Genomic DNA, 27,461 nt, shown 5'->3' with positions numbered 1-27,461 from the left:
GCAACCGTATTCAACGTACGTTTAATTTTTTTTCGTTCTCGATCGCGTCATTAACAATCCTTTTTTTTTCCCCGTACGCTCGCTTTTCGCCGACGTAAATTTATTTCTGGAGAAAAAAAAAATCGTCATCATCATTGTCGCGAGCCGAGTTTGCCATTCGTGCGATCTGCATTGTCGTGACTAAATCCGGAATATAAGAAAAATAGCCGTGGCGGCGGGATATTTGTTAGAAATCTGAGGCGGCGGTTTGCGACGACAACGACGACGAAGCCGCCCGTGAAACATGGCCGCCGCGCGCCTCCTGTGCGCGCGCCTCCGCCTCGTGACGCACGCGCACTGCCGGAAGTTACGTCACGACGCTCGCCCCGCCCAAGCCCCGCATGGCGCGCGTGACACGTGCTCGCCCGGGGCGAATAGTGGGCCAGTGCAGGTAAACAAACAACAACAACCACAACAACAACCATTTATGTTGAACTTCCTTCGCCACCGTATGTAGCTAACTGTACTAATCGGAGGTGCTGTATGTGTATGTTGAACTTCTTTCGCACCGTACGTAGCCAACCGTGCTAATCGGAGGTCCTGTATGTATGTTGAACTTATTTTGCCACCGTGCTTAATCTGAGGCGCTTTGTGTTTATGATGCATTTGTGGTGGGATTACGCACTGCGCGTCGCGACGTCCACGTCTTGTGGTGTAAAAGGCGATGCTATGCCTGGAGATCCGTGGGAATTGAGCGAGTTGCTGCGGAATTGCGCAGTGGTTGAAAAGCGTTTTGTGAGATTGCCAAAATGCCTCGCCGTGCAGTAATTTGTCAGGATGGGTATATATTTTTTCCCGTGATTGGCTGCGATGCACCCTCTGCCCCAATGCACTCAAGTTAATTTTGCCTTTCACAATCAGAATTTTCATTTAAAATTGAGAAATCCGATGAGCTATAAAGCGCTTTTTCACAGCTGCCCAGTAGGGCGTTGAAGAACGTTCCAACAACAAACGGTACAAAAACATGAAAAATAAGTATAGGCTTTACCCTACCTGGCAATACAACTGGTGTTAAGATGTTCAAACACCAAATAGACACCTTTTACGAGTAATCAAGTCTGTCCAAACCACACGTTATTGTGGTGAACATGCAAACAAAACATCCTCTGTTAGCAAATTCATTGTCTTTGAAACGGGTTGGCCTTGTTTATGGCCTAATCTCACTAGTCAGACCAGAGAACTCCAAAAGGCGAACATCCAAAAACACTTTCGTAGTGAAAAGTATAAGAAAGGTAAACAAATCACCCAAACACACCAATAAAACAAAAGCCACCCTACCAGGCAAAGCCCACTGAGGTATTCACTTATTTTTCTGAAGCGACCTGGTCACAAATGATGGCTCAACAAGTGGCCCATCATTTGGATATTCATAGCACTAAAACAATCTAAATCTTAATGCATGTTTCGAAATTTACATCGTGGAGCATCGAAAAACTCCAACATTCATTCGATGGCGCTTCATAACGGAGAATTACGGGACAATTCTAGATTTGTCCCCTACGGAAGTCTTATGGATGGACTTGCCCCTGTTCGCCCGTCATAGGAATGTGAAATTTCCACCACCAAGGCTGTGAACTGGAGATAAGCATTGTTGCCTCGTTGCTAATTTGAGCAGGACATTTCTTTGAAATAGGGCAGTGCTATTGACGAGTGTTTTGTTATTATTTGCTTGTGCGTGACGGCCCAATATATATATTTCATGGTTTTCCTCGTCAGTTGCGGTGCTTACCCATTTGGTGCCTGCCCTGTTACTCGGCATACATTTTGAGTGAGATGGCAAGAGATGGAGACAAGTGGTTGAGATCTAGTGAGAAAAGAGAAGAGCTATACATTGCAGATGATACATGTGAAATTAGAGCTGTATTCAACACACATTTAGTAAATTAAAAGAGACATGATAGAGGTGAGATATTACGCTATTCTGATTAGTTTTTTATGATAATTAGGATCTGACTAAAAAAAGCTGATCTTTGGTGCAATTTTTTTCATGAATCTGGGGCCTTGGAAGCTGATTGAGACACTAACCTTTTGTTTTATTCCTAGCACCACCACTGATCCCCATTTATTAGCCATGGTCATTCCACTGCTGGATGTGTAACTTGCTGACCTGTCCTTACTGGACATCTGCGAAGAAGAGCTTCATAGCTCATCGGATTCCTCCAGGATAAATAAAGATTCTGATTCTGGATGAAGGCCACCCCAGGGTATAGGAATCTCATAGGATCCTGCAATGCAACGAATCCACTCATCTCCCACACACGAGCTGATTTCACTCTCCACCTCCTGGGTGAATGTACTCACGGACATTGCTTAATTTCTCAGCTGTTGTGGCTGTATATTTACGTTTTGTGTAGTGTTGCTATACTGTGCATAATGACTCTCGTCGTGTTCATGAAGGGCAATTTTTTCCAACACCAGGCAACTCACCAGTTGTTAGACAACTGCTATGCCCATGAGGCTGAAACACTGCAGATGAGTACAGTACCCTAAAGGAATTGGCCAAACATCCCAATGCAGGTTTCAAATTAAAAATACAATTTGAGACTCGGATTTGCTCTTAAAAAATATAAAGGGCATTGGTATTGTTGTTGTTAAAGTCAAAACCAGTCGAGAATTTCCCCGTGTAAGTATGCTGCTGGAAAAAAAAAACTGTCTCTTTTCCTGAAGGCTTGATGGTATTACTTGTTAGGCCATTCAACTTTAATGTCATATGGTGCACATTTTTTATGAAACTGACGCTTCGTTATAGAGTAGGATAAATAACGTCTTTGGATTCATTTTCCTTTTTACATTCATCTTGGTCAAATACCTATTTTTAGAAACTTCTCCCTAACAGCCCAACTGTGCCGGTGCACTGTGATTTATTCAACAATTCTACAAAATAAAGGTCCTCTAGTATGCTTGAGGAGAACTGTGATTACTAGAATATGTCATGTGTATGTGATTTCCTCATTTCATGTTGACCGCATCCAAAAAAGCCATTAGATGTTTGTTAAAGGAAATGTGCACTTGTATTCTGTCATGGGGTACCCTTTTTAAACATTGTTTCGATATTGAATATCCGTTGGAGGGACACATTTAGTATGGCTGGCTACATGCTGTACAATATAAGTTCAACATAACTATATAAATTTAAGAACACGCGAGAGTACGTATACCTAGGGTTGTTTTTGAAGGTTGTCCCGGATAAATATAATGATATGAAGGCAGACAAGAACAACCTGCAAATGTGCCTAATGAAGAATGTTTTTAATCCTGCTATGACATATGGATGAGAAACATCCACATTAACAATTAATATGGAACATTACGCTGAAGTGTCCAAAGACGGTATAGAGTTGCATGCGTGTAATGACATCAAAGCAGAGTAGCACATGGATAAAATAAGAAAACATACACAGGTTAAGTCCATCATATTGACTGGAAGAAAGGCCCTGTGCAGGACATGTCAGTAGAAGGGATGCTGGCTACTGGCTAAGACTAATGGTAATGTGGCAGCCACCGAAGTCGACTTCCACTTTAGATATGGAACAAAAAATCTGCTCTTGTGCGGGGGTCGTATGGGTTGTTGCATCGTGAGGCTGAGAGATTTGACAGCTTAGGAAGGCTCTCATCCTACACTGGATAGATCATGGTTGATGATGCTACATTTGTATTTGATGCTTTTATTTTTATTGATAGTCCTGAGTTTGCATCTGACCCGGATTTGAAACGATGGGTGTATAAGATGCTGTTTATAAACACGTTTCAATGAACAGGCCGACTTGACAAATTTCATTTTGAGTTTTTTCCTTGCGTGAGAATATACCCGAAAAAAATTCCATCCATATTAGGTGATAACATTTGACGTACTGCTTCATAAACACATTTCAAAATCCTCGCTTGGGCGTGTGCCACCCAAGCAAAGCCAAGCAAAGTCACCATGAATTGACAAATTCAAATCTGATCATTGTGAGGTATTTGGTCGTATATTGTTCAGAGGCCACCAGTTACAATATAGACTTATTCAAAAGAGTTTATTTAACATTCATAAGTGAACCCATGCTTCTAGATTTGAAGCTTTCGTGACTGCAAGGATTCACCTACGTGACTACTGAAAAAACCTAAGAATATGAACCTATGCTGTTTTGAGAATGGAGATAGTTCTAGGGCAGGGTGCAAAGTAAAGTCTGAACGACGGTCAAACGATATGATCGAAGTTTGCATAGCTTTTTCGAAGGGGGTGGAGCAATATCTACGAAGCAGCCTTTTGCTCCGAGATTTATGAGTGGGCTCTGGAGAGCCGTTTCGCCCGACACATTGGAGGAGGGAAGGTCTTTAGTATGTGCATTATTAATTACTAGCATTTTGCACGACCATACAGTGTGTTGTTAATGTGTGGGCTATTTTCGATATGCAGTCGGGTAACAGTATTGATGTATTGGTCATGTAATTACAGAATATGGCATATCAACATTTCAGGGAATAGATTTTTTTTAAAGCCTAGTTCTTAGCAGGCGACAAGCCCACCGAGACAAAACACTGCTATTTCAAGAGATGGAGGGTTAACAGGAGTTTTTAAATTGCAGTTTAGCTTTTTTAATATTGAGGTTTGGGTCATGATAACTGCACAATTGCCCACTTGTTAATCATGTCACAGGGTATTTGCTGTGAACCAGGCAACATCCTGAGGGTCATGATTTAAAGCTTCCGTGACTGCAGCAATTAATGTTCTTTGGGTCTTTTGGTAAAGTCACGTAGATTGGTCCAAAGAAAATAACAAAAAACAAAAACTACGACGTTTCCATCGCAATACAAGCGGTCGTCTTCAGGAAAGGGGGGTTAGCTTCCAAAGGCAAACTATAAGGGTTTGAAATGGGCATAGCTCAAATGTCAGCAGCCAATGATAATGCAAGTGGTAGGCAGCCAACCTGACGGTAGTTGGTTTTCTACCAATCAAAGGGCTGCCAGGTGAAAATTAGCATGTTCATGAGAGATTAGCACGTTAATGGGAGATCTCAGAGCCGCAACCGAGGGGTCGGCGCGCGAAGTGGCTGTGTTGGTGTGAACTCTGTGAAAGCGCAAGTTTGAAATGGGCGTTAAGCACAACTAACATCGGAAGGTGGTAGGATGTGAACATCATAGTCAGTTATGACTTAAACTGGTTGATAACGTCCTTCCAATGATTGCTCAGTTTGTACCCATCTTCTCGATTGAAATTGTGTCTGTGTCTATATATATGGATGGCTTCATGAACGAATCTTTGTTGCTAGCCAGTGGGCTTGCAAAGTACCTTCTTCTTAGAGAAATACATTTCGTGTGAGCCCACCGCATTAAAACAATGATCAGCCACGGCCGAGGTATTGGTCCTACTGTGTTTCAGATCTCCCTTATGTTCACGAACACGGTCCGAGACATGTCGCTTAGTTTCCCCAATGTAACCACTGCCGCAGACACAGCTTCGTTTGTGGACGCCGGGGTATTGCATGTCAGGGATCACCTCCTTCACAGATGGGATTAGATCACGAATTTTATGTACTGTGTTAAATTGAACCTGGATCTTGTTTGTGTTTGCTCATGATTTTGGAATTATTTTTAGTGACCCCTGGTATTTTCTTTGAACCTATCTACGTGACTTTACCGAGGGTCACTTTGGCTTGATCAGTCGACAAGACACAGATTGCCGTTTCAACGATGTAGGGCTGTGACTATTGACCTTGTTAAATTGGACCATTGGCCTTTGGAGCAACATTTGTAGGTGGTGGTAACGGTGTATGCGTCTTGGAACTTGCATGACAAGTGATTGTACCCATTATGTTTGTATCTCCAGTCTTCGTATAGATAAGGAACCATTGTGTGCTGGTGACGTAGTGCAATTAACTTCGCATAAAAAGTAATTGCAAAACTGCTCTCAAGTTAAAATAGCCTGCAGCAAATGACTAAGTTGCGTAAGGGTGTTGGAAGTACGCTTCTGGTTTCTTTTTATTCCTGAGATTAGCCCCTTCCTCCATATGGAAGTGTGTTGTATTATTGCCTCTGAAAAGCCCTCCATGAAATTGCATGTTTTTTTCACACGGCTTGCTTCTTTGTACAGTGTTGTATGTGTCTGATATTGTTCAACCGCCTTTTAAAATTGTTTAGCAGATATTCAGTTTATATTATAAAAGTAACAATTTGCAATAATACAGTGTATGAATAGTCCTGAAATATCATTCATTGGATGCCAATGTGCTTGTGTACCCCCAACCACTAGTCTTTGAAATGTGTCTGACAGTGGTACATTTTGAATGCGTCATGCAGTGACTCATGCTGTGTGTGCGTGCGCTCGCTGCCTTTGCAGCAAAGAGTACAGTACTAATCACATGGTCTGTTGTGCAGGCACTCCTCAGCTTACATTTAAAAGGTCAATACGCAGGATTGCAACGACTGAGTCTGACACAGCTTTCCGCCAGAGACACCACTCTGCTATGGCGGAGTTTAGGTAAGGGTTTAGATTGTGTGTCCGCAGCCCTGTACTGCACCGTTGATTCCACACACTGGTTGTCAAGCTGGCCCCAGATGCTCCCACCACATCCACAGATGTATTTTTCCCGTGTGTTTTCAATTATTAATACATTTATTGGATCTGCGAAAAAGCACGCACTCATCGGCCCTGACCCTGGCCTAATATTTGTGTACTTAAATATACTGGACTTGGGAGGGAGCAGTGGTGCAATAGTTCATGCACTCGCTATACTGTGAACTCCGTGACCGAGTTTGATTCTAGACCGTAACCAATATCAGTGGTGAGGTTGATGTCTGAACCAGTCCGTGGGCTTACCCTTCACCAACTCGAAATGTCCGTCATAGTGAAGTCTGATAAAATAACCCCGACAATTGCCTTGGAGTGATAATAATGCCTTCCATCCAGCAGTTTGACAAAGGGCTGAATAAAAATGTCTACTTAATAATAAGTTGACTTGGATAAAAAAAGAGAGTTTGATTTGTTTTCAAGTGCAGTATGTTCACGCCTGCTCGCTTTTAAATTTCACACCGCGTCGTCCAACAGGAACAATATCTAATGTGTAGGATATGTAATGTTTTGGACAATTTAAAGTAGTTTTAGTAAATGTGTCGAAGTGAAGTTCTAGTCCTTTAAAACTATGCCAGTATGCCATGCTTATTCGGTGTGAACAGTCAACGGCACTGCAGTCAAAGGAATGAGGTATAATCCTGAATACAGATGACACATCTGGTTACTTGTTATTCCACGGATGATGTAGTTGGATTAAAATTAACTTGTATAGCAGTAGTCCATTATTAAATAAAATGTGCTGATGTTTTGTCGGATTTTTGTTGCTGTTGTATTGCAATTAAACTTTCAAAATAACAGGAAAAAGTGGCTGAATGCAGTCATTTATAAATACTGTACCATGCTGATTATGTCTTTACATAAGAGGGCCTCTTGCTGGCTGAAGCACCCAGATATTCCTTTTAAATATGCTCAAACATCACCACGCACTCCACACTCATTCCCCGCTTGAGTTTTCACTTCGATCGCACTACACACCCTCCTTCGGTGTCATAAATTGCCGATGGGCAGAACAAGCATGAGTGAACATGTATGCTCGGCAACACAGTGGGGGTCAAAGTCCCTCTGTTTTCACTGATATGTTGAACTCCCTGTTTGTTCTGGAAAAAGACCTCATTTGTCCACCACATTGCATATTTTTGTAAGAAATAAAAACGGCAGTAAAATACATTGTTAGGATGCTGGTAATACTGTATTGTGTAATTGTTGTTAAAATGTTTCCATTGTCCTTTCGGTGAGGATTAGAGGAATTCGCTATCATTTTGATGTGAACCACATCAAAATGTGATGTGAACCACATCAAAATGTGCGTGCCTTTTTTATCGGAGTTCAGGAACCATCATGCAGTCGGGTGCCAGTGCAGAGCCATTCCAATATATTTTTTCCCCATAATTTGACTTGATGACAACAGCTAGGAGAACGCATAGAACACATCAAATGCGATATTTTAGAAGGAAATGTTAAAATGAAGGTTATGCGCAGCTGTTTAAGTTCTAACAAGTATTACTATGTGTATGTTAAAGTACTGTATATACAGATATCGTTTATCTGGGGTAAACGGTAGGAGGGGGGGGGGAAGTATCCAAATTTCCGGGGTCCCGATTGGGGATTAGTTGGTTTGGGGGGGGGGGTATTTACCGAACTAACTAACTTTGTTTATCCGCTGTATTGACTACAGACAATTAGAAGAACCCCCCTCCCAGTATCACGTGACCAAAAACGTCACCAAATGGGGCGCGGCCAACAGGCAAGGGCATTGGGGGGACCCTTGTCTGGAGGCGTTCTGACTTGCTCACACTGACAGGGTCGCAGTCATCAGCTGCTCTCCCCTCGGGCACCAGCCCAGTCCTACCGGGTCTCTGAACATCGTGTTGAGCAAAGCTCCCTTTCCCATAGCCATCCCACGGATATTTACATGCAGAAACGTGCAAATCGTTCTGCGACACGGCACGCCAATGCAGCGTTCCACACAGCGCTGGATGGCGTGCTATGTATGCACACAGCACGCCAATGCAGCGTTGCACACCGCTGAGTTGCGTGATGCGTAGGCACACAGCACTGCAGCCCTTGCATGGCTGCTGTGTAGCGGAATGCTTTGCACAATGCTGCGGTCATGTATCTGAGGGAGAGGTATAGGAATGTAGCCTGCTTGCCATCCTGTTGAGAGAGAGACCCCAAGGACTGGTACCTCGGCAGTGCAGTGCAAAAAGCGCTGTGCGTCCATACCCGAGGAGAATGAACCATCATGCGAACTCTAGTCATCCTCGCAGTGGCTTTTTGGCTTGCTATCGAACACAGACGGTCACAGAATTGTGCGCTTTTTTAGATGCGTTTGTGTGGCTGTCTGGAACGCTCTTCTGATATTAGGAAGCCACTGGAGCTATACACTTTTAAATCTAGATTGGAAACTCATTTATTTAGAACTTATTTTTTTGTGGTTAGTTTGTCCTTCCCCTGCACCTCCGATTAGCATGGTTGGCTACATACAGTGCGAAAGAAGTTCAGCATAAATCCATACTCAATTTGGCGGCAGGATCATTTTGCCAACTTTAACCCGGATATTTGAAAGATTTTTCCAAATTACTCCATTAAACCGTGGTCGAAACCCCGTAGTTGTGTACCGTAATTGAGCTGTTATTTCTGAAAATATAACTAAGATTAAGGAATATTTTTTTATAATTTGGATGCTATCGGATAATCGCGTCAATGGAGATTCTAAATGCGTCCGCAACACGAGGCATTTAAACAAGTTATTTTTAACGTCAGATTACAACCGGTTACGAAAGCCTTCCTGACAAGTAGCAGGTCTTTTCAGAGACTTGTCAGTATAGTGTGCCCATTGTTGAATCGACGTATTGTAGTTGACAATCGCTTGTCAATATTTTCTCAAACAAAATGTAATTATTTGGCCACTCATACAAATATGCATGAACCTACCTTGCCAAAAATACCATAATTTTCGTTGACATACGAGCCCATTTTCACTGCCCCACGCGTTTCTAAATGAATGCTTACTCCTACTGCACTTAATGATGATGATGTCTGCCAGATGGTCAGTTCTGAATGCCTGACATCTAACAGGTGGGTGGGCAAGGTTGCCATGCATTTTTAATGGCGTGATGGCATGCTCGTGTTGAGACGGATCCGATGGCCACTGTATGCACGCGCGCGGTGTAAGTTTAGCATTGTCGGAACAGTGCAAGGTCGCCCGAAGAAAGCCCTGTGATGTAACCATAGCCAAGGATTGCGCAATCGGCTGTTGTTGCAGCAATTGCACAATGCCCTATACCACCAAACTGGGTGTGGAAGGAAAGACTTTAACCCGAGCTTAACTGCAATATTTTTTGTTCCCTCCCAAACCAAAATAACTTGACTACAGTGTCATTTTGTTGTAATCTTTTTAGGTTATTAGGTAAAGTATTGCGTAGATAGTTGAGTAGTGTAGTACACTTTTTTTTGCCTATACATTTTTAACTGCATTTACGCAGCTTTTCATTCCATTTAATATTCTTCCATGCTGTACTTGAACAGACTGCATTTGTACTGTACATCAATTATGGTGTGTGTGTATACACCTTTTTTGTACAGCGACATTTAATTTGCTTTTATTATGATCTTTTAGTTTGTGCAGGTTAGCTTTGTCAAAGTATTCTTGTGTAAAAATGAATTTTGTTGGCTTAGTTTTCTCACCACTGGGCATCCTGTTAGAACTGGTTTTGGCCAGAGAAACCCATATCACATGGGTTCTCCATGGCAGGCCTCCACTGGCTGAACTGGCCTTAATTGACTTGAATCCGGCTGGAGAGTTCAATACAGCAAGCACATTACGTTATTTTCACAAGGGCCCTCCTTAGGGACCAGTTTCTAAATCTTGTGCGCAACACAGACGCGGCACGTGCCATGATGACACATCCTTTGCAATACCGCCTGGTTTCCATCGTGGAGAAATGCAATAAAACATAAAGTCAAACCTAACCGATTCCTTGCTTGCAATTTTAACAAATATATTTATTTAACATAGTTTCTTGACCTTTACCCCCTGCCTAATATTGTGACCAGTGTGACGAGCAAAAAGAAAGCTTTTTTTTTATTTCATTATTTGGTTTTTCTTGACCAGACTAACACATAAACTGGGTTAAGCTGTTTTAAACGAAAATGCAGTCTATTTGTTTAGTTTAACACGCACATCGCCAGACAATTGAACGGAGTGGCACATGTCTCATATCTACATTGAACCCGTGATCATGAATGCTTCCAGGCTTGGGTTTGAGTATGGTTTAGTTGCCCTTAAAGGGAGGTTGGGCATCTGGTATTGGATACCGATTATGATTGGTTCGGTTAGACCTGGTCGTCGTGGGAACAAGAGATCGCCAGGCCAGACCAGTGCCTCCAGGGAGCCCCCCGGGTGTTTCCCACTGCTTGTGGGAAAAGTGGGTATACCAGGGCTGTCCACAGGCCTCGTTCCAATTGGTTATGGAAATGAGGCATTTTTGTTTTTCTCCACCCCTACTGAATGACCTCATTAGTTGCACTTTGGCCATTGCACTCTTCAAAAGTTTGAAGATCTAGCCATTTATTGTCTTTGGGGCTATAATATTTTTATGAAACGTTAATCCTCTGTTTTAGGTTGAAATTTACAATAACCTCCAATGTATATTATCTAATGTTTAGCAGTATTTTGTGTAAGTACAGAATTACGTTTTGTAATTCCTTAGAAGGATTTTTTCTATTTTAAATAGGTTTGGTGTTTAAAGTGATATATCTGTATGTCATCCGTGTTTATTTTGGAATCGTGAATTATAGTCGACACTTTTTTAAATTATTTAATTTGTTAACACCATGGTAAGTGTTCAATTATAATAATGGGAACAATTTGTCAAAGTATTAACGCTGTTTTCTCCAGGGATAAATTTGTCAAAGCACTGCAGTGAAATTGATTGGTTCTACTGGCCCCAGTAGGTCATGTTAGTTTAAAATTTGCATGCCCAGTGCTTAAATACACTAGCCCAACATTTTTGGCTGGCTCTTGCACAATGGAGAGAAAACTAAAAGAAAAAAATACATTTCTAGGGCATGCTTTATAGGAATCCTCTGTTTTTTTTTAATAAGAGCTAGCATTTGCGGTGCATTTCTCAAAAAATTATTTACCTCCTGTTATGCTTGGTTTTACAATATTAGATTCAAGTGTAATATAGTTTTTTACATCTATCAACCGTGGTTTGCTCTTTCCCCGAGCCTTTGCAGTGAATAGCCATTGTATGTTTAAAAACTTTCCATACTGCAATTGGTATATGACTATTATGGAAACTTAATTATGTGAAGCCCAAATTAAGGTTATAAGGCACACACAACCACATCGGGGAATAGCTGCCAGCTTGGGATAGGGGTAGCTAATGAAAGAAGATGTATTTTTTTGGCAGCTGTTTTACCCAATCCAAAGATAAATCGGATCTTAAAAACCAGGCTACAATGTACCTTATAGACTGCCAATACACTCACCGAGGTTAAGAACCAGGCTACAGTCTACATTATAGATAGGCGGGACACTCACTAGATTAAGAACCAGACTACAGTCTACATTAGTGTTTTTAAATTGTTTTATTTCTTTATTTTTATTCACCTAATTATTTTTTTTCTATCTACATTACTTTACCGAAAGAACCAAAGAATACTAATTCCTGCAGTAACTAAAGTAATATATCACGACTGCATATTTCAATGTTTGATTAGTCTTTTAGGGGATTCCGAGGATGTACTACATCTAAAAATAGAGCCAAAGGGAATAGTCATGTACAATTAATGGCATCAAAATGACTAATCACCCACGAGTTTGAAAGCATATTTACACTTTCTGTGTTATATAACGCTCTTTTTGTCCTTTGTCCTGGGCTGCAGTCAGCAGCTTGCGCTACTTCAGTACACCACCGCGTCCACGGGGCCAGAAGAACGATGACGAGAAGCAGACATCGGGGGAGGATGAGGAAGGTATGGACGTCTCCGATTGGCACACCGTCTCGCCACACAGCTTACATCATTGCAATTTGGAAAGAGCACTTTGTTTGATTACTACTTTGTAATCAACAAAGTACGTTCTGGTGCCGCAGGACGGTTTTTGCAAATGGGTACTGCACGTATACTGTACAGTTATCATTTATGTGCTAGAGATCACAACATGCAGTTGTGATCACACGTAGTTATATGTTGAGTGCGTTACTCGGATTTAAATATAAATATTCGTCCTTTGAAATTCAAGAATAATGCAATCTGCTCCATGGCACCCCCTACAGTTTGCATGCATGTGTGCAGTGGATTGACCGTGGCTTATAATCATGATTGTGTGTGGGTACAGAAAAGAAGCAGCAGGAGGAGGAGCGTCACAACAACATGGCTCGACTGCGCACACTTGTGGTCACGGGCATTGTGCTGCTCTTGGTCAACATGCTGACCGACACCCAATCCAGCGTGTCGTGGAACGATTTTGCCAACGAGATGCTCGCCAAGGGGGAGGTGGCGAGCGTGCAGGTCACGCCTGAGAGCGAGGTGGTGTACGTCACCGTTCACCCCGGCGCCGTCATCTCCGGTCAGCAGGTCTGCTTTTGCGGCGCTTCTCCGTGCACCCCTGAACGTATTCTTCCTACATTAGTGGGCGAGGTGTTAACCAACTCGACTGGTATGCAGGAGGCGGTGGGTTCGATCTCGACCACTGAAGCCTGTATGTTTTGAGTTTGCATGTTCTCCCCGTGGTCATGTTGATTTTACTCCGGGTCTTCCCGTTTCTTTCTGTCCACATTTAGAATCAACGTGCATTTTGAGTATTTGGCTGCTATACATTTCCACATGATGAGCCACTTCGTTGACCTATCATTTGTGGCCAAGTCACTTCTGAAAAAGAGCTACGTAGCTCAGTAGATTGCTGTTGTCGTAAACTGTCCTCCATCCTGCACAGTTTTCTAACCTATTGCAACGTCCAACAATATTTTTTGGCACGTTTAATTCTGAACTTTCCTACCCTATACAACCAAGGAAAGTCCAGCATAATTTGCATGAACCTGTATTCAAAGGCTAAACATATGTTTTATAGCTGCTTTCTTAAAATCCTGCTATGTTACCTGCACAGTAACAGATATTCATCTTTTTAAGTGTGATTTTGAGTACAGTATTTGTCAGTCTTTCTGCATTTGGTTGAATTGTCACTTCTCACAATAAATATGGATTTTAATGCAGTATTATTGCCTTTGGTGCAATAGAACATCAGTACGCCCTTGACCAATGTTCTACCGCGCCTGTTGCGTGTGTGTTAAATCTCCCAGTGCAAAACAGCTTGGAGTTTTATTTGGTATAAACTGCACTTTTGGTAGGGTGTAGCGGTTAATTGTCATCGCTACACAGTTCTAAACTTTTAATGTCAATAGTCGATACGATCATCATTCGCATGCCTTTCTGACCCCATTTTTCAACAGAGGGTGGCGAGGGTGTATTCGATGCGGGTCCCAAACATTGACAAGTTTGAGGAAAAGCTGAGGACTATTGAGAATGAGCTGGGCATTGACCCGAAGGATCGAATCCCCGTCATTTACCGTCGCACGTCCATGCTCCAGCGGTGAGTGTATAAAACGGGAGGGCTTGCAAATAAAAAGTACAAAACCTCGTGCCTGTTTCAACAAATGGAGAATATAGATTGATGGTTCTCCCACTTGACCTACATATAAGCTTTAGGTAAATTTAGGAACTTTGAAATCATGTTCGGTGAGCACACTGCACTATATACCCGGTAAGATGAGTATTATCTCTGGTCACGGATAATTTCAGTTGTGAGTTATATCTGAACCGGTCTTTGGCCTCCACCCCTTCACCCACCCGCACTGACCAGCATGGTGGAGTATGGTTTAACAACCCCTAGAACAGCACTGTATGAGAGGCCTTCATTCAGTAGTAAATCAACAAACTGCTATCATTTATAGTTGTTCAAGCTAGTATTGCTACAGCTTTAGTGGATGATATTGCATAAAATAGCTTAAGTTTGTGATCTTTGAATTTGTCATTGTTTGCAATTTAACACACATTTGGTGTTGGTTTGTGAAATATTAAATAGGTGGGACTGGCGAAAAACACAAGGTACTTCTATGATTATGAATATTTATACTTACGCGAGTAAACCCCAAAAAAAAACGTATTATAAATTAATATTTATATTTGTACTGTTTTCATAGGATCGTGCAGATGCTGGCAATCTCAATGGCCGGGATCTTCCTGTTCTGGATGCTGTTTCGCCAGGGTATGAGTGCTGCGAAGGAAGGAACATTTGGCGCTTTTGTAAGTTGTTTATCAATATTTTTACTACAACTCACCTTCCTGCCCCCAGCTGCTCTCTGTTTATTTTATTTTCCAGTCGTCGCTGGGAATATCCTGAGTTCTCACTTAATCCATCCACAACTGTAAGCACATCAAACGTGTTTGTGCTTTATGTATGTATGTAGAAATTCGTTCGCACCATACATAGCCAACCGTGCTAATCGGAGGGGCGGAGGAAGGGAAAGTTCTAAAGAAATTAGTTTTCAATCGAGATATAAAAGTGCATAGCTCCACTGGCTTCCTAAGATCAGATGGAAGAGCATTCCAGATGGCTGCAGAACTGCATCTGAAAGCACGTGATGCAGTGACCGTCTTTGTTCGATGGTTCGCCAAAAGCCGCTACGAGGATGTCCAGAGTTTGAGTGATGGTTTATGCTCCTTGTACAAATGTTTCAGAAGTCTCTAGAATGTTTAGTCACTTCTCAAAGCAAAGCACTGTTTTATCTGCAGTTGTATTTAATCATCAGGTCATCTACGATTTAATAACTTCACCATTATTTTAAAAATCGATTCAGCAATATGCAGTTTTCAATATACAATGACAGCGCATTAAACATTTTTTGTACATGTACAGTCGTTTTGTCATCTCACCGCTGCTAGACGTGGGTTGTAGGGATTGTTTTGTCAGTATGCTGCTGTACTTCACAATGTTCCTCCCTGTGGGTTGGTGAATGTGGGGAGCATTGCCAATGGATTAGGCTGCACTGCCCCCTACTGACCACAACAGTCCCGGAGCCGACGGCAAATATTAAGCGTGGCAGTCGCTCATCCAAGCATTATCAGTGCTGAGCCATAATTATCTTTCGAGATCTGACGAGCTCCCTGCATGTAAAGTGATTTAGTCATAAACACTACGTTTTTACATGCTCATAATACAACCACAAAGAGGTTATCTTGGCATCTGATACATTTTTACACAATTAAAACTCATTGCAGGTATACTAATTTAGCACGGGTAACACAGTTTTATATTGAAATTCCATGTGGGTAACAAAATAAGGTTCAGACAGAGGCTGCTACAATTCCTTACCGGTATAAACACCGCTGCTTCGATGGAGAATATCAATGGCCTCAATCTCTCTTGAGAGCTGCGGTTGGCTTCCTGCCACACTTGCTTGTGCTTGGAAATACCACCACAACTTATTAGATGCACATTCACCAACCAAAAATAATCGGAGTACTTGTTGACTTGGGATTTATATTCCCACGAGCGGGACAATGACTACATCTGCTTGGCGATGGTGTAGGGTTGTTTTCTGGGCGTCCTGCATCGGAAACCACGTCATGTTGACTCTGTGGCCTTGACTATGGCAGGGTTGTAACCCGTCGCTTCCTCTTGTTGCATAATGCTTACTCCAAGCAGTTAAATGGCATCAAAGAATTCTAATAGGTTTGCAATTTGGCCACAACTCTTTATTTATCTAATATGTCCATTGTCTGCGATATTGCACTATGAATGATATTGATGTTTGCGTAATATTAAATGGACTTATATCATTTAAAGTTTTGACAATAGAATGCCTGACGGACGTAAATAGGACCGCTTAGAGGTGTACTAAATGTGCACGTGTCCACATCTTGCACATCTGCCAGAATCAGCTGCGTATGGCACGATTCACCGTGGTGGACGGGAAGTCCGGGAAGGGCGTGAACTTCAAGGATGTTGCCGGTATGCACGAGGCGAAGGTGGAGGTCATGGAGTTTGTGGATTATCTGAAGGTACAGCAGCTGATCGTACACCCACCCAATTGAAAGATTAATTATGAACCTTGCATCATATTTGAAAAGTATTTAGGTTTCACCTGATGTTGCAATTAAGTCCTTGCTGATCTCTGGACCCCCCCCACCTCGCCCTTCTCCCAGGCCCCGGAGCGTTACTTGCAGCTGGGGGCTAAGGTGCCCAAGGGGGCACTCCTCCTAGGTCCCCCAGGCTGCGGGAAGACACTGCTTGGGAAGGCTGTGGCCACGGAGGCCCAAGTGCCCTTCCTGGCCATGGCCGGCTCCGAGTTTGTCGAGGTCATTGGAGGTAAGGGGGGGGGGAGGTTTGGGGGAGACCCATGTCTGTACCCAAATGTAATTGGCAGTACAAAGTTGAAATCGTTGGGTTAAGCGCGCGCAAATGGACTGACTCGTAAAGGAAAATGCAGCCCAAAACTATTTCCCAGTAGATATTTTTTAGTGTTGTCTTCTTGACTGTGCCACATACATCTCTTGGACTGTGCAACACAGATCTGTAAATAAGAATTTTTTTTCATGTTTGGGTCACTGATATCAGGCCCTTATGATGTAATACAATGTAATTTCAATGATGTCATGAACTTTGGAGCATCTGACAGTGATTAGTTTTATCAATAAAGCTTCAAACTGAATGTCAGACTCGGACCCTAGATTTATATCTACAAGATCAATTTGTATTCTTGGTTCTTTGGTAAAGTCACGTAGAAGGGAAATAATAAAATAAAAATATAAAACAATAAAATTATCACGACGTTTCGACTGCAACCCAAGCAATCATCATCAGGTGTGAAATCCTCAGCAAGAACAATTTCTTGCTGTGAAATCCACAGCAATAAAATTCACAGCAAGAACATTTTCTTGCTGTGGATTTCACACCGGGTGATGATTGCTTGTGTTGCAGTCGAAACGTCTTGAATTGTATTGTTTTATATTTTTATTATTTCCCTTCTACGTGGCTTTACCGAAAGAACCAAGAATATTAATCCCTGCAGTCACGAAAGCTTTAAACCAAAATTTAAGAGCAATTTGGATTTGGCTTGTGTCTCTAAACAATGTAGCAGACAGAGCCCTGTTATGACGAATCTCTGTCGCTTTGCGTGACGCAAGTAAACCTGTGCGACGGACGTGTGTGTGGGCAGGGCTTGGGGCGGCTCGTGTGCGCTCCCTGTTCAAGGAGGCACGTGCCCGGGCACCCTGCATTGTCTACATCGACGAGATCGATGCTGTGGGCAAGAAGCGCTCCAGAAACACGGGCGGCTTTGCCAACACGGAGGAGGAGCAAACGCTCAACCAGCTGCTCGTCGAGATGGATGGTGCGTGATGGTCGAGCGTTGCGCATATTATGCTTTGCACTTTGTGTGCCATTTAAGTGTCATTCATATACAGCCCTTTGTCAATCCACTGCTGGATAAGGGCCTCCCCATAATGTCAGGCATGAGAGTTGTTGAGACCATACTTCACCATGCTGGTCAGTGTCAGTCGGTGAAGGTGGCGAGCATAGATTGGGAGCATAAAGTAGTACAGTGCAACAATGGATTTTGTTGCACTGCCCACGAATGCCCACAAAGAGGCTGAAAGACTACAAAGCTTTGTTTTTATGTATCGTGGTCACCCGCCCAAGCACTGATCAGATTAAATCCTGTGTATCTTACAAGAACTGAGACATTGATGTCTTCAGGTTGATTTGGTCACCGGCATGAAGTTTTATCAGTAGTCGACTTTTTCTTCTTGTTGGTGGTGTGTTGTACTCTCTTGCGTACAGGCATCTAACATTGTTGTTACACCACGACTGCCTGTTAAAGTGGCCATGTAAAAATAATAAGCGTCATGTAAGTAGGGTGATGATCTCGGCAACACAAGTATCATTGCCGGTCCCGGTTTATGTTCGTGACGAGTGATATCTGAATTGGTCCTGGACTCCACCCTTCACTCTACCCACAGTTGACCAATGTGGTGATCTACGGGAAAACAACCATGACAGACCATGGCGTAGGGGGTTCTTCTTCCAGCAGTGGGTTCACTCAGGGCTGTATTAAGTGAGGGATTTGGTTAATGGTGGCTAATGTGGTTTGGAACTTTCCTTGTGTATCGCGAGTTCTTGTTCTTACGTAGATAGGTTCAAAGAAAATAATAAAAAATAACAGTAGTTTTTTGTTATTTTTTATTATTTTCTTTTAAGTATCGTGGTCACCCACCCAAGATAATAATAAAAAATAACAGTGGTTTTCTGTTATTTTTTATTATTTTCTTTTAACCTATCTATGTGACTTTACCGAAAGACCCAAGAATATGAATTCCTGCAGTCACGAAAGCTTTAAGTCAAGATTTTATCGCTAGTTAAATGTTAATGTCCCATTTTATTGAGGGACCGTTGCAGTGTTATCTTGGTGTGCTCTGGGACTGTTTTGTTGTTTTTGCTGCCTTGCCCAAGCTTGATAAATTTGGACTTATATAAATAATGAATGTATACATTACTTATATTTAGTTACTTGCTTACCATTTTCTCTTTTTTTCAGTGCTGTAGTTACTTGTATTGTTTACTGTCGTAACTTTCTGACCCGCGCCCATACAGGACGTGTGTGAGAAATAGCTTCATAGCTCATCGGATTCCTCCAGTCTAAATCAAGGTTCTGATCAATCCTGCCCTCAGGAATGGGTCCCAAGGACCACGTTATCGTGCTGGCCTCTACAAATCGTGCCGACATCCTGGATGGTGCGCTCATGCGTCCCGGCCGCTTCGACAGGCACATCTACATCGACCTGCCCACACTGCAGGTGCTGCCTTGGCTATGCGGCCATTCGTGTAACGTATTTCACATAAACGAGCTCGTTACTTCATTCGGTTCAAAGCATTTCTCGTTCTGCTCCATCCCCCTCGGACTGCTCAACTTTGGAATTCGCTCCCATCTTTTCTTTTTTTTCCCCAAACGCTTATTACTTCTCCCAACTGAAATATAGTAACTGTAATTTACAACAGCTGTAGTATTGCTGTTTGTTGCTGGCTGCTCGGCGTTTTCACCTTTTTGAGCCTATGCTCGGTCACCAATTTAGAATAACGGTTTTATCTCATAATAATAGAAGCATGCTCACTTCTTTGTAAACCTGTAAATAAGAATGCGAGGACGTCTTGGTGAATTGAGTGTTTTACGTTTCAATTGGGAGATGTTGAGGGTTAAATTTCCGTCCCATTGCTGGCTGTATTACTTTTGATGGCCAAAGTGCCGTATTTGTCACACCCATTTCCAGTTGTATGTGCATGCAGTGGCAATCTTGATGAAGCAGGACAGCTGTTGGACATAATCTGTAATCGCTGTGTGTGTGTCCCCGTAACCTCTGCATTGTGGCGGTGGCCTTCATGAATGATGCTAGACATCTGTTGACCATAATCTGCGCAGGCATTCCATTTTCCCGTGGGTTTACAATGTAATTGAATGTGCCGTTATGGTGGATGTGCCAGGTGTTATGTGTTGTCAAAAAGTGACATCCGGGAAGTGTTATTTTTGTTTAACTCTTTATGTTAACACCCATCTGGCAAAATTCCACAGAAGCAATTATTTCTCAACCATTAATTGGGTCGTATGTATATTTAACATTTCCTTTAAATGAATTTGGTGTCCCAAGCTACACTAACAAGAAATACAATAATTTATCGTAACTAGTAATAAATTGGCATGTTTTGTTTTTGTGACAAACCTTACAATTTGGCTGTATCGAGTGGTGGCGGTTTTAATGACACATTATATTTACGTGATCTAACCCAAAAACCTCTTATGGATAGAACTTAATATTTGTTGTACAGCCTTATACCACATCTGTTACAGAAGTCCACATTTGACAAGTGTCCATACATTTGGACAATTGCTATTTATTTTGTTATGTTTGTGACACCTAACAAGTGAATAAATAAACGAGTGGCCACTGCTAAATACGTTGGCTATTTATGAAGAACTCTTTTCTTTTCCCGCACTATTGTACATCACAATTTCCCTGTAATGTTCTGATCCATCGGTGGGTTACGGTTACAAATGAGCTGGAATCACATTGTACGTTGTGTTTGTTTGCATCGCAGGAGAGAAAGGAGATATTTGAGCAACACCTGAAGAGCTTGAAACTGGCCCAGCTGGAGACTCACTACTCACAGCGGCTAGCAGAGCTGTCGCCAGGTTTCAGTGGTGAGACGGAGTTTTCATCGCACACATTCCAGTTTTGTGGCTTTTTGTGCCCATATAGCTTTCCAAGGACACACATTCACATACTGCAGTGTGAAATTAATCGGAAGCGGTGGTATTTTTCTGCGACCTTAAAAACAATACATTTCATAGTAACACAAACTATTTCGGTTATCTTTAAAATGTTTTTCAAAAACATTCCTTTGGTAAGAAGAACCGTTCAAACGTGCTATAATAAGCACGTTTTGAATCGGGCTGCTACTCGGCAAAATTAGCTTTGTACTTTAGATGTACAAATCTGAGAATGCAAATTGGCCTCTTATGAAATGTATGTTGAACTTATTTTGCATCGTACGTAGCCAACTGTGCTAATCGGAGGTACGGGGGAAGGACAACAAACTAAACGCAAAAATCAGTTCTCTAGAAATGAGTTTTCAACTTGGACCAAAGTCAATAAATGTAGATAAAGCGGCATCTGTCAATTTAACTCCAAATGGAAAACATACAGCATTTTTTTCCCCCATTCATATTGAGCATTTTTGTCACGCAAGTCAACCGCCATGTGCGGTGTGTGTAACGCCGGGTCTCTGCTCATTCTGTTAATTGGGGGGTCGGAGTTATGATTGGTCCCTACTGTTGTTTTCTTCGTGCGCCATGCCTGCGTGGCGTAACAGCATACGGCCTGTTGGTAAATGAGCCTTTGATGCGACGGTTTCCCCTGCAGGAGCTGACATCGCCAACGTCTGCAATGAAGCGGCGCTGCACGCGGCACGAGAGAACAGCAAATCCGTGGGGGTGGACGACTTTGAGTACGCCGTGGAGAGGGTGATCGCTGGTGGGTTCGCACGCTGGTAGGAGCACAAGTGTCCATGGCACGTGCACGTGTTACGTTTGGGTTCTTTTATTTGAACGTCTTCTATTGCCTTTGGTCGGAGTGACCAATGTAGAAGTAAGAAAAAGGTTGCGCCTAGAAGAAGAGGACTTGATGCAGGCAGTGATGAGAAGAAAACTTGGCACAATTTGGACACATGTAGGATGGACAGCAACAGGCAAATTTGGATAAATGGAAGGAACCCGAAAAGAGAGGAGGAAGACCTAACGGAGAATGGCTCTTGACGACGACATAAGAGATCGGTGCCAGAAGGATGTGGCACTGCTTGAGCGTATTGGCACAAGACGCAAGAAAGTGGAAACAAATGACGAAATATGCAGTGGACACCTCCGGGCTTATCTGCCCATGGACCGTGGTGATGATGGTGATTGCCTGTGGTCGTTATTGCGTGTTGTCCTGAAGCCCTGAGCCCTTGGGTCGACAAACTAATTTCACAAAAGACAACGAGCTGACTTGGTGCATTACTTTGCATACTGCTGTTGGAATTCGCTGACTCGTGCTGAACTCGGTTGGTTTTTAGCCACCACATGATAAAGTCTGTTTTATGACACGTAAATTTTGCTGCGGTTGAGGATATCTAAATTAGTTTGCTTCTTGGCTTTTGACAGCTCTCATTTGTCAAGTTGGTGTGTACGATTTCACCTTCAAAATCTCTCGATGAAAATACTTCTCACAAATGACCATAAAGGATACATTTTATATATATTAAAAAAATGCAAATAAGTGTTTCACTTTAAAGATGATTCACAGTACAGTGTAGTTTGCATATCTTCATTGTAAAAGATAATGTCCCAACACACTCTCACCTGATTCATAATTGGTTTCTTTTGGGTTATGTCATAATGAATGTGTCATAAACCCTCCTCTGCCCAACAGCCGATTTAAAAACAAATTGTCACGTGAATCAAATGTGCCAAATGTATTACTGCTTCAGAACACCGGTGGTGTTGGAGAGTAATCTCACAACATTTGAAATTACGATTCAAGCTCATGTTACGAACCTGATGATGCTGGATGTAATCTCCAGCAAAACGTCATTCCCATCTAAAATATTGTAAGATTACTCCCGAGACAACACCACCGGCGGTCCTGCTGAAGCGATAATAAGTTTGGCACGTTTGAGTCACGTGGCACTTTTATTAATTGGCTGTGTCAGGTGGAGGAGGCTTTACTCAAAAAAAGTACACGACCTAATCCAAAAGAAACTTGAATCATAAAATTGGTCATGAAAGCCTGCATATAAAAATTGACTCTCGCATGCTAAAAGAAAATCGATATTTTGGACAGTATTGATATCTGAAGCAGAAAATACACCAAAAGGGGTTTTACCAAACTGCATAGCTTGCCTCTATCTTACAGCAGCACCTCCCCTTCACCTGTACAGGGACTGCAAAAAAGAGTAAGATTCTGTCGAAGGAGGAGCGGCGGATTGTGGCTTTTCACGAGTCTGGTCATGCCGTGACGGGGTGGCTCCTTCAACACACAGACGCCGTCTTGAAGGTAGGAGAAGCCGATGCGGCCTGCACCACATGCTTCTCTGCATCCATGGGAAACGCCCTGTGCAGCACATTAATCATTTAATTTTTACGTAGCATAGACATGGTACAACAAATACAAGTTCTGGGAACGCCCATGGGCATGCTTCCCATGGCGTTTCTTTTTCCCCATCGGTGTCGATAAAGTTTCAGCGCTGACCTCCTCGGCCTTGCTTTTAAGCACTTCTAAGAACATTGCCGATGTCTTTGGTAGGTATCGATTGCACCGCGCACCAATGCGGCGCTGGGGTTTGCACAAATCCTGCCCCGAGACCAGTACCTGCACTCTACAGAAGAGCTCTTTGAACGTATGTGCATGGCACTGGGTGGACGTGTCGCCGAGGCCATCACTTTCAACAAGGTCACAAACGGTACCTGCACAATTTCTGTAACTCCTAAAGCGGGGGTGGGAAACATTCACGGGGACTGCAGGCCGTATACTTACTTTCATATAGGCCATAGGCTACCTCCTTCGGAACAGGCCGCAGGTGATGTGTCACTGTGCTGGAGGAGAGATTTTTTTTTTAACTCGCAACGCTGTTGCTAATTTCAGTGCACACGTTCAATTATGGCACAAGTGTGTGTGTTAATGTAAGGCCCGCCGAAGGTATTTGAAGTTCTCTAAACTTGTTATATTTAGAGGTGTAATTGATTTATAATAAGTTTCTTTGGAACATTCGTTGTTGATTACTTAAGTTAATTGGATTGTAAAAATATTTAACTGCGAAGCCATGTGACAATTTACCACGTTTCCGCTCCTTGGGAATTATATTGTCCCGATGTCGGATTGTGATCCATGACCCATCATATGACAGGAAATGAGTGCTCTACATTTTTTTTTTACTAATTAGAAATGAACCTTTAACAAAAATATTTTTATCCCTATTCACAGTATCACTTTAAGTTACCATAATTATACCACTCGTAACCCTTGTATGAATATAAGATTGTTACACACCTCCCAATTGCTAAACTACTAATTGTGTGGTCGTTATTGTAAATGACTGCAGGATAATGTCCTGTCTGAGTTGATGTACCTAATGAAACAAATTCTACCTGGCGCAGTCTGTCGGCCAGTTCTCGGTTAGCAATGTGCTCAACTTCAAATTGAATGAGGGTCGTTTGGTTTGAAGCGCAGATTTTTGGTCTTGCCGCAATTAACCATAACACCTTTAGTACAGACTTATGAGCACAGTTCAATACACATACGCGCACCCCCAAATGATGACTTGTGACGTGATGCGTGCTTGCCTTATGTGTCATGTGGCAGGTGCGGAAGATGACCTCCGCAAGGTGACTCGGTTGGCGTACAACATGATCCGCTCATTCGGCATGAACGAAGTGGTCGGTCACGTGTCCTTTCCGTCGGCCGACGAGGAAGGAGTCCCTGGGCGTCGCCCCTACAGCCGAGCCCTGCAAGAGGTCATGGACCATGTGAGTTTGTATAATAATAATAGTAATACAGTTGCACTGGTGTAGCTCGGTGAATCTCAGGGTTACTACTGGTAGGAACCTCCTGGTTACACCAGCCCACAGGGGATTATTGTGTCCGTCCGTCATGCAGGGAGAGGCTGGATGGGGAGGAGCTGGGTGGGGAGGGGCTGGGTGGGGAGGGGCTGGGTGGGGAGGGGCTGGGTGGGGAGGGGCGGGTGGGAGGGGTGGGGCTGGGTGGGGGGTGGGAGAGGGGTAGGGCTGGGTGGGGAAGGGCTGGTCACCCCGTGGTGCCCTTATAAAACTTTACGTTTAACCTACTCACGCCGGCTTGTGCCCGCCCTCACAGTCGGGCATATTTGCTGAATACACCACGCCGCCGTTGACCCTGGCCATTGACCGAGCAACCCAACGTTCCTACCAGCTCGCTCCGCAGGAATGTGTTTTGCAGTGGAGGTCTCACTTGGAATGATTGCATTGCTTGGTGAACATGTTTATTGGAGGGAGGGAAACTCGAAGTTCCAGGAGAAAACACACAGAAGGAGACGGCATTCAAACGCTGCAGAAATGTCAGAGACCTACTGGCTGTACTGGCCACTCATTTTCATGTAGGTGGCTGTTGCATATATGTCATGGCTCCATCTACTCGTGATCCATCTACTCAATTTGTTCAGTTGATGTTCAGCACCACCAATCATGTGACCTTGCTCCACTGGGGAATTTGCTGGTTTTTCTATGCCAGTTATAGTTCTGTTTGTTGACATATCTTAATTATTTTTGGTGTCTTGTGGTCTGGGAACATGTAAAATCAAAATTTGACTTGACAAACTGCTGAGATTTAAAACCTGCTTCTGAGTACCCATGGAAAAATAGTATGCACAACTTTGGTCCGATTTGGGTTTCCCAGTTTAAGTGTATTTAAATGCAATGAAGCTTCACCAAATATGGAGCTAACTCTGCTCACGTAAGAACATGTCCAGCGCTCCTACTCTTACATCAAGATGCGTGTGTGAGTTTGGGAATGTGCGCATGTATAGAGGATGCCTGTGCAATTTTAGTAATGCACGTTAAGATATGCTGGAATTTGCTTCAGACATCTATTTTGCTGGTATTTCTACATGATATGAACCACAGCTTATTTTATATTCTGGGCATGAGTCATGTAATGTTTGATCATTAGTGTGTGTAGGGATATGCATGTGTACGTTTGCATGAGAGAGCATTGGTTTCCCAATTTGTAAACTATCTTTTACGATGTTCATCCGAAAAGTTTTCTGTCAATTTCTTGAATTTGCAGAGCAACTGAAAATTGTAAATTTTCTAAAATTGTATTGTTTGTTGGCATTTGTTCTGGCTTATCACTTGCAGGAAGCACGGAAGACGGTGGCACAAGCATACAGACGAACAGAAAAACTGCTTCTTGAAAACCGTGACAAACTAATTTTGGTAACCCATGCGCGTGCAGACTCAATTAGCACACTAATGTAAAAATGTATTGGTCACAAGTAGTGCGGCTCATGATGCACTTGTGCTCATGTCAGTGTGTGTGTGTATGCACATCCACTTACAAATGCAGTTATTTTGTGTTTTTTTTATTCATATCTGGTAACAAAGCTACATTATTATTTTTCGAAATTACAATCTTTAAACTGCATTGCATGAGGTTGAGGTGAAGCCTCCTTAAGGCTTCATCCTCCTTTAGTAGGTCGCTTGACCCCATTGGCTATACCCAATTAATGAAATCTACATTGCATAACATAGTGACCTATAACTTCACAAGGAATTTCCCCAAACTACCACCCAATCACTGTTGCACTAAAGGTGGTATAATACCACCTTCTGTCGGGTCATTATTTTGTACAGTGCTCCTACCTCTTCCAATACATCTGGCCAGCGTGGAAGAGTAGGCCAAATACCCTCTAGAGACGTTCTTTCGAGCTTCCTCTCGTCGAGGCCCTTGGGTCAGCAGTGGCATAAGCAAGAAATATCAGGGCTGAAAACTACCTTTTGCCGAGCTTTATCATCAATACCGTAGGCCCCTACTTCCAGTCAGAATGAGTCCTTGCTCAAGACCAGAACAAACAAAAAAACATACTGAAGTGTTGTGACTGACAAATGACATTATTAATGTAAGATTTGTGTGTGTTTTTTGCCTACGCTTCTGTCATCAGTTGGCGGAGGCACTCCTGGAGCACGAGGTGGTGAGCTATGACGACATCGTGAAGCTGCTGGGCCCTCCTGCGCACGGTCCCAAGCGCCTCATCCCACCCCAAAGCTGGGTCGAGGCGGAGAGGGACCGGCAGGACACCGGGGAGGACTCTCCGGATGACGCCGCTCGCAAGAAGCGGCGGCCGCGGCCCCGGCCGGAGGGAGAGGAGGAGGAGCCCGAGATGCAGCCGCTTTGAGAACCGCTCTGGCCGTGTGCAGCAGTGATACTCTGTCGTGCACTCGCACAGAACAATCCAGTTCTCTTGGGCCTTTGTGAATGTACAGTGCCCCCATGGCCTTCAGTAAAGTGGCCCTACACGGACGTCACACAGACTCGCATACAAATGTGCAGCTGCTACAGTTATAATTTGCATGGCGGGAAAAGTAAATTTTACAGATTGCAAAATAAAAAAAATTAACTGTTTTGGTTATGTGTCAATGTAAATATAAAATGAGCGCTTATTGAATTTGTACTTTTGAAAGGCTGTTTTTCAGACCTCTGTCATTATTTAAAAACTGCTGTATTTAAATAAACGATTTAAGACCTA

At 42.9% G+C, this 27,461-nt stretch overlaps 1 protein-coding gene across 3 annotated transcripts; it reads left to right on the top strand.

Moving 5' to 3' along the window:
* On the top strand, nt 1-27,461 carry SPG7 (SPG7 matrix AAA peptidase subunit, paraplegin). Of its 3 annotated transcripts, none has more exons than XM_078606488.1 (17): nt 1-430; nt 6,397-6,499; nt 12,485-12,574; nt 12,939-13,177; nt 14,050-14,189; nt 14,800-14,902; nt 16,535-16,660; nt 16,805-16,967; nt 17,818-17,991; nt 19,329-19,453; nt 20,748-20,850; nt 21,572-21,682; nt 23,124-23,239; nt 23,489-23,645; nt 24,545-24,708; nt 26,074-26,151; nt 26,877-27,461. In XM_078606488.1, the coding sequence occupies exons 1-17, from the start codon at nt 284-286 to the stop codon at nt 27,108-27,110; spliced, it is 2,373 nt and encodes a 790-aa protein (XP_078462614.1). In that variant the 5' UTR covers nt 1-283; the 3' UTR covers nt 27,111-27,461. The 3 variants fall into 3 exon arrangements, with proteins under 3 accessions (XP_078462614.1, XP_078462616.1, XP_078462615.1); XM_078606489.1 differs by lacking the exon at nt 1-430 and adding an exon at nt 2,187-2,326; XM_078606490.1 differs by lacking the exon at nt 6,397-6,499 and having other exon boundaries at nt 337-430.

Source organism: Lampetra planeri, chromosome 26, assembly GCF_965212315.1.
Source record: "Lampetra planeri chromosome 26, kcLamPlan1.2.h2, whole genome shotgun sequence".
Taxonomy (NCBI): domain Eukaryota; kingdom Metazoa; phylum Chordata; class Hyperoartia; order Petromyzontiformes; family Petromyzontidae; genus Lampetra; species Lampetra planeri.
The sequence above is the reverse complement of the archived record's forward strand: the minus strand, read 5'-3'. Positions and strand labels throughout refer to the sequence as shown.